At 36.2% G+C, this 7,795-nt stretch overlaps 2 protein-coding genes across 2 annotated transcripts; one reads left to right on the forward strand and one right to left on the reverse strand.

Annotated features, from left to right (window-relative positions):
• The first annotated feature begins 1,327 nt into the window (after window positions 1–1,327).
• On the forward strand, window positions 1,328–3,500 carry LOC132142120 (uncharacterized). Its single transcript, XM_059551754.1, has 7 exons — window positions 1,328–1,571; window positions 1,766–1,889; window positions 2,121–2,355; window positions 2,448–2,724; window positions 2,849–3,026; window positions 3,141–3,217; window positions 3,312–3,500. Exons 1-7 carry the CDS (start codon window positions 1,386–1,388, stop codon window positions 3,498–3,500), a joined length of 1,266 nt encoding a protein of 421 aa, XP_059407737.1. The 5' UTR covers window positions 1,328–1,385.
• A 989-nt stretch (window positions 3,501–4,489) lies between these two features.
• On the reverse strand, window positions 4,490–6,239 carry LOC132141830 (P2X purinoceptor 7-like). Its single transcript, XM_059551495.1, has 4 exons — window positions 5,846–6,239; window positions 5,571–5,640; window positions 5,334–5,488; window positions 4,490–4,940 (listed from the first exon to the last, which is right to left on the reverse strand). Exons 1-4 carry the CDS (start codon window positions 5,977–5,979, stop codon window positions 4,778–4,780), a joined length of 522 nt encoding a protein of 173 aa, XP_059407478.1. The 5' UTR covers window positions 5,980–6,239; the 3' UTR covers window positions 4,490–4,777.
• Between the last annotated feature and the right edge of the window lie 1,556 nt (window positions 6,240–7,795).

Below are 7,795 nucleotides of genomic sequence, written 5' to 3' on the forward strand. Positions count from 1 at the left end.
CTCTCTCTGAAGCACAAATATGGAAGAAATAGACATGCATTAGACGCAAAAAGCTTTCTGACCCAGTTTGGTTAGTAATACTAACATCCTTAATGTCTGTAATAACTGAAAATCTCCCTCAGTGTCAGAATGCTTAAGAGATGGGAATTCCATTGGGAGACCTTTCTGAGTGTTTAGTGAAGCTTTGGATGATTTAAATGTTACTTTGATATGATTTATTTATGCAGTGAGTTAGTTAATCATACAACTCAAATGGAGGAAAGAAGAAGAAGAAGAAGAAGAAAAAAAAAAAAAACACTCAGCCTTGCACAAGCTAAAACACTTCCCAGAAGCCTCTGTTAATTTATGACCTTTCACAATACAAGTCCATTCCTAAGATTTGTTTCATAGGCTGTGGAGATCTTCTGAATTTTTTTTTTTTTTTTTTTTTTTTTTTTTTTTTTACATACATTTGCATCCAAGTGTTACCCAAAACATTAAATCTATATCCCTCTTCTTTTCTAACTAATTTGTAACTGTTAAATCAGTTTTCATGTTTTAAAGAATAATTTTGCAACTGGAACATATTTTTCATTTCTATGTTAACATTTCAACTGAAGAAAAATTTAAGGAAAGATAACAAAATGCTTTCAGCCCTTGGCTTCAGTCATCAAAAGCAGCCCTCTAAATAGAAAGTTGGAGTTACCCGGGGTCCTTGTCTGGAGGGGACAACAAGGTCCTTGATTGTTTTGGCTACTTATTAGGCTCAGGGAAGGTCCACCTCAAAACAGTTTTGTCCCAGACCCCATTCTTTCTCATGAATATAAGCCTTGGTATTAAAACAAATTGGAGAATCCAGGTTAAATGAACACTTATACAAGGAGATTCCGTTTCTGTATTATTTTGGAATGCATGATATATTTCTACCACATTAATTTTCAGTCAACATTTGTTTTTGTGTTTATTAATAGCCTATATTGTAAATGTTAATTTTCCTCTATCTATGCTGACTTAAAGGGCACCTATTATGCAAAATTCACTTTTACATGGTGTTTGATCATAAATGTGTGTTGGCAGTGTGTGAGCAATACCACCCTAGAATGATAAAAATCCACCCAGTGTTTTTTTTACAATCTCAATAATTCATAAGCAATGTCTCAGAACGCCCTGTTCTAAGATTGCTCTCACTGTGACGTAGAATTGCGCTAAGCCCCACCGACGTGGTTTGATTGACAATCTGGTTTTGACATAGACCCCGCCCTCGGCGATCTGTACACCATCCTCCATTGTTTCAACGACAGCCGGTAATGTCTCCTAAGAAACATAAGTGTTCTGTTGTGGGATGTAATAATGAACATAGTAGTTTTCACTTACTTCCGACATCAGAGCCACTGAAAACGCGGTGGATGGATTTTATTTACGAAGGAAAGGCGCCACTCAAAATTCCAAAATACGTTTATGTTTGCGCGAATCATTTTTTGACTGACTGTTTTCAGAACGAAGGTCAATTCAAAGCAGGTCTTGCTTCAAAGTTAATCCTCAAGTGTGGATCGTTGCCTACTGTTCGCGATCCAACGTCACCTCCAGAAGAAGTAAGTGTATTTAAGGTTTTTTTATAGCAAATGTCGATGTCAGCCAATTCAATAACAAATGCGTCTAAAGTTGTTGTCGTCCTCGTAGAATGTCTGTGTAATTTAAACCTTGTTTGTATAGTGTGTATCCACAAGTATATAATTTAAAAAAAAGATATTGTATTAAAAACTGTGTATGCTATGTTTATACAAAGGCCAGCACATCGACACGAAGCTGTAGAACGAGGGATATTGGCGTGCAGACAGAAACATCAAAGCTATGCAGTGTTGGTACACAACTGTCAATGAGAACGCTTCAAACACACCACAGGAGTATCAGTATGTTTATGTTTTTAACTATATTTATATTATTTAGTATACAATATAATATTATATAATTGTATTAACTAATTGTATTTTTATATGCACATTTCGAAATTAATTTTCTGTAAAGTTGCTTTAAAAAATTGTATTGTGAAAAGTACTATACAAATAAATTTGAATTGAATTTAATAGCCACAATAGAGAAAGTGAATCTTTGCTGAAACTTTACTGAATTATATATTCCAGGTGTCCAGACAGAGACAACATTGTCAAGTTTTGATGTTAGCACAAAATTAGTTTCTCATACAGCTGTTGCGTCTTCCACGCCCCTCAAGACTTCATCAAAGAGACCTTGTCTGGACCTTGAGGAAGATGAAGATATCCTACAGGAATGCTCTTCAATACTAACAGCACAAGAGACTGATGTCACATTTAATCCTGCAGAGGCAGACACATCAATAACAGAGCCAAAAGACTTGTCGTAAGTTTATATTACATTTGAGAATGTTTGTTTTAATTATACCATATCTAATTTTTATGTAGTGCTTATGTAAATTAATGTTTTTTTTTCAGAGCTCAGGAATCCAGCCCTATTCAAAAAATTTGTAAATATATTGTCTATGAGACCTGCATCATGGAACTGTTTGAGGTGTGCCCAGTATGTCATAGAAGCTGTCATATAAGATCACAAAGGATTGGAACATTTCTACGTGTTGAACAACTCTGCCACCATTGTCAGTTCTCACGGAAATGGAACAGTCAGCCGATTTTGGGCAGTACTCCAGCTGGAAACCTTCACCTTTCTGCTGCTGTGTATCTCAGTGGTGCATCATTTTTCACAATTGAAAAGGTATTTGTAAAAGAAATAATTAATAGCTTTGCAGTTACATGAGACTAAACATTTATAATGTAAAACATTTTTTTTATTCATTTATTAATTTACTGCTTACCAACTCTTCTCTATGTGTTGTCAGATATTTGCAGCTATGAAGTTACATCTTTTCAAGTACGACACCTTTCGTCGTCATGCACGAATGTGCATTGAGCCTGCTATTGTTTACAAATGGAGAAACTGGCAGTATGAGATGCTACAGCTGTTGGCTCAAAGGGAAAAGGTCATTGTTGGAGGAGATATGAGGGCTGACTCACCAGGTACATTGTGGGACAAATTTACATAGTTTTTTTATAAAGAAAAAAAATATATAGAATTTTATCTTATAGACAAGGCACATTGTGTAATAAGAGATTATGTATTTTTTTTTGAAGGGCACTCTGCCAAATATGGCAGTTACACAATAATGGACCTTGAGACAAACACCGTTGTTGATGTACAACTCGTCCAGGTAAATGAGCAGAAACCTTTGATGCAACGTTCTGGAAAACTTGAATATTTTATTTTAAACGCAAAAAAATAATTATATTTTAATCACTTGTCAGAGTAATGAAGTGGGAGGAAGTTACCACATGGAAAAGGAAGGTTTGAAGAGAGGTCTTGACTTTTTGGATGCTCGTGGAGTGACTCTGGACTGCATTGTGACTGACCGACATACGCAAATACAAAAATTCCTCAGGGAACGCAATGTCAACCAATTCTATGATGTCTGGCACATAGAGAAAGGTAAATAACCTTAATCATATCATTTTCTAGATTTTTACAGACTAATAATTGCGATGAAACTATTAGCGGATGATTATGTGTTAGCAGATAATTTATATATATATATATATATATATATATATATATATATACTGTATGTATATATAAACACCACCATTACATTATATGTAATGACACATTGCTCTACTTATTGTGTGTTGTCATGTTTGTATTTAATTGCAATCTCCAGGAATTTCAAAGCAGTTGGAAAAAGTGTGCAAGTTGAAGGGTTGTGAGAAAATACGTAAATGGTTGCATAGTATAAAAAACCACATCTATTGGACTGCTGCATCATCAAGCAGTGGACCTGAAAGAGTGGCTAAATGGACGTCTATGCTAAACCATATGCAAAATAAGCACACACATGAAGACAGCAATTTTCCAGCATGTCTACATGGAACAAGGAGAAGTCGAGACACAAAAAAGTGGCTAGCTGCTGGTATGTAGGCTAAAGAAGCAATAGTTACTTTTAAAAAATGTATGCAGATCATATAGCTTGCCTTTTTTTATTTAAAATTACATATCATACTATAGTAACACTTCCAATAATTTAGGAACACTGCCATATCTCAAGTTGGAGAAAGTTCTCTCCAACAAGAGAATTGTGAAGGATGTTGCCAAGCTAAGTCCGCACTATCAGACTTCTTCTATCGAGGTTTTCCACAGTGTAATACTACGGTTTACACCAAAAAATGTGGTTTTTCCATTTCTGGGAATGTTGTGCAGGTAATGTTATTGTTGTAAAAATAAATTTACTTTTACATACACTGTAGACATAGTATGTTGAAAATGTATTTATTGCTTACAGACTATACCTGGCTGCACTACATTACAATGAGAATGCCGGGCGTCCTCAAGCCACAACAGCAGCTGGTCGACCGGTGTTCAAAGTGACCTTTCCAAAGGCCAAGAAGGGAGAATACCGGGTCAGAGAAGTTAAGACACAAGCAACATTCAGTATGTATAAAATGAGTTTACTTAACAAATTTACTACAAATGTACATATCTTTTTTGCATCATTTCTTACAAGCTATTTGAAAACTCTATTTTACTAATTTAAAATAAAATAAAATGTTATATTGCACAGGATATGTGGATGACCTGCTGGACCTCATATTTGATAAAGTCTTTGTGGATCCTGCACCATATGTGGATGATGTTTTGAGGATACCAATACCACCAGCATTGTGTGCAGAGTTTGACCGGCCAGAGAAGGAGGAGGCCATCTCTAGTAGGGTATCTCGCTTTAATCAATAGGTGGTCGAAAACCTACATAACTACCCTGGGCATCAGGAAACTCTCTTTGAATCCCCAGGACCACACAGGCTGGAATCACAACTCGAACTTTTCGTCCAAGGAAACCCCAGCACCAGCTCACAAAACTCCGATAAGCTAAAAATCTGTAACGACTAACGCACACACACAGGCACGTTCTCAAAACAGGGTTCAAGGATTTTTCTGTGTTTTTTTCTTTCAAATATCTATCATTTGTTGTCTGCAGTTGAAATATTTGATATTTAATTGATCATGGTTCAGTTTATTTTTGGAGGAATGTCCTTTTATTAAAATTATTTAATTTCTAAACTTTTTTTGTACAGTTCAGTGTCTTTATACATAATGTAAATAAAAAAAATGTATATGCAAGTTGTTGTGAAATTATTTAAGGCTATAATATGCTTTGTTTTTTTACTATAATTTCCTTTGAATATAACCCGGGAAATATTAGACTAAAAATTCAAACATTTATAATATTTAGAAGAAATTGACATTTTTTCTTAAATGTGCTAATCATTAACACTCACTGTTGTACTCCACGAAGTCGCAGGGGACCATAGTCAGCCCTGTAAATGTTAAAAGCGTTTTGTAACGAAAACACATTGAAACAAACTGGATCCATTCCGGGATGGTCTACCATACATGATGGAGTGACTTGAAGTTGTTTCATCCGTCTTGTAACCTTTGATACAGCAAATAGCGTCAGACAGTTTTATGTCACGTATTATTTTTTGCAACAATTACAAATGTAAATAAATTAATACCTGTTCTATCTCCCTGCAGCATATATTTTCTGGTTCTGTAGCCATCTTCTCACATTTGCCACATAAGCACCTGTACGACAAGTAATGTCAACATGACGCAACCGTTCCCTCGCATAGATATAATTTAGTTTGTACTTAGCAAACGTTATTACAGTATTTGTGTTTGTAGTTTCAAAAAATTGCGCTAACGTTATCACAGTGTGTGTGTGTGTTGCACATACATAATTGCAAAGGGGACGCGATTAAAATATAAGAACATAAATGTATCTAATAACCATTCAGAGACGTCCTGCTCCATTCTCAATTGTGTTTCTTCTGCCGGAGTCTCTTCATCATCTGGGTCTGATTCGGGTTCAAACATATACGGCTGAATGCCGTACAAAACAGCGGGTCTCTCACTCTCAGCCATTCTGCTTCTACCGGCTGTTCATTGCCATAGGTATGCAAGTTACGCCCTCATCCAAAGGCAGGGCGGGGATATGCAGCTCATTTATATTTAAGGTGGTACACACCAAAACAGCTCTTTTTAAAACAGGCCCCAAAAATGACATTTTCAAATGGTTATAATAAATTAACTGTGGGGTATTTTGTGCTGAAACTTAACAAATACATTCTGGGGACACCCAAGACCATTATTACATCTTGTAAAAAGGGGCATAATAGGTGCCCTTTAAAGCATATCTTTAAAACACTAACCCCATGAATAAATGATATAAGCAAACGTTTTTATTTTATATTTCTTTGAGCAGGAGTGTTTCAGGAGGATATAAACTGAGAAAATCTGTTAATTTGCACCCTTCATTGAATATGCCATTATATATTGTTTCTTTTTAAAGGTGGGGTAAGCAACTTTTCAAAAACGCTTTAGAAAACTGATTCGGGCTGAATAGAAAAACAAACCTGAATGCCAGTCAGCAGTAAGGGGCATGTCTACTCATGATGTGGAGGAGAGAGCGTTCAGTGACCAACACCACCCCATATACACCATATATATAGTGGATATATATATATATATCCACTGCGCCAACACCACCCCATATACACCATATACCTAACTTTAACCTGGCTTACACATATCACACTAACACATTTCTAATAATCAAAAGGATTTTTAGGCTGCATTAATTAGGAAAACCGGAATCGGGAACACTTCCCATAACACCGGATGTATTTGCTACATTGTTAGAAGAATGTCATCTACGCTAATACTAGTATGTTTCTCTCTTATTCTGAGGTCACTGCAGCCACCAGATCCAGTCTGTATCCAGATCAGATGGTCACTGCAGTCACCCGGATCCAGTACGTATCTAGCCCAGATGGTGGATCAGCACCTAGAGAGGACCTCGACAGCCCTGAATGTCAGTGAAGACCAGGGCAATTAGATGAGCTCCAGAGACAGATCCACAGTCAAGACCTTGTCTCCTAGTAGACAAGGAAGACCACAGGAAACAGATGATTCTTCTGCACAGTCTGACTTTGCTGCAGCCTGGAATTGAGCAAGGTTTTTCCTCCATTCTGTCACCGATGGAGTTTTGGTTCCTTGTCGTTTTCGCCTCTGGCTTGCTTAGTTGGGGACACTTCATTTACAGCGATATCGTTAACTTGATTGCACAGATACTATTTAAACTGAACTGAGCTGGATGATGACATCATTAAATTCAATGATGAACTGCCTTTTTGTTTTATTAACTCTATTTGTTCTATTTAATACTGTTCAGTTGCTTTGTTAAAATCTATATTGTTAAAAGAGCTATATAAATAAAGGTGGCTTGGCTTTAAATACCAATATAAAAGAAAATGTATTGTCTTATTGGTAATGGCCAGAATATCAGTCATGACTAGTATTTTTATTTTTATAGTACTATTAAAATACCATGATTTATGAATCTGCTGATCATACAGAGAAAAAAAAATAATAATAATAACAAATCTGATTCCAGCACTTAATCATGGTGCCACCACAGTACTTTTAGTTAAGGGGCAGGAGCAGCAATATTTGAATATCTGCATATATTTTCTGAGACTTCAGTTGATTGTGAAGCCTTTTGAGTTAGTGGTTTTTGAGGACTGAAGTCATTTGACATTTCTGTCAGGAGGGTTTTCTTTCTCACCCTCAGATCGTCTCATATGGCTCTGAGAACACTCAACCAGGCCACTAATGAACTGCTCCCTGGCCTCTCTCACTTTCTCTTTCTTCCTCTCCCCACAAATCCCTCCCCTCTCTA

Source organism: Carassius carassius, chromosome 6, assembly GCF_963082965.1.
Source record: "Carassius carassius chromosome 6, fCarCar2.1, whole genome shotgun sequence".
Lineage (NCBI taxonomy): Eukaryota > Metazoa > Chordata > Actinopteri > Cypriniformes > Cyprinidae > Carassius > Carassius carassius.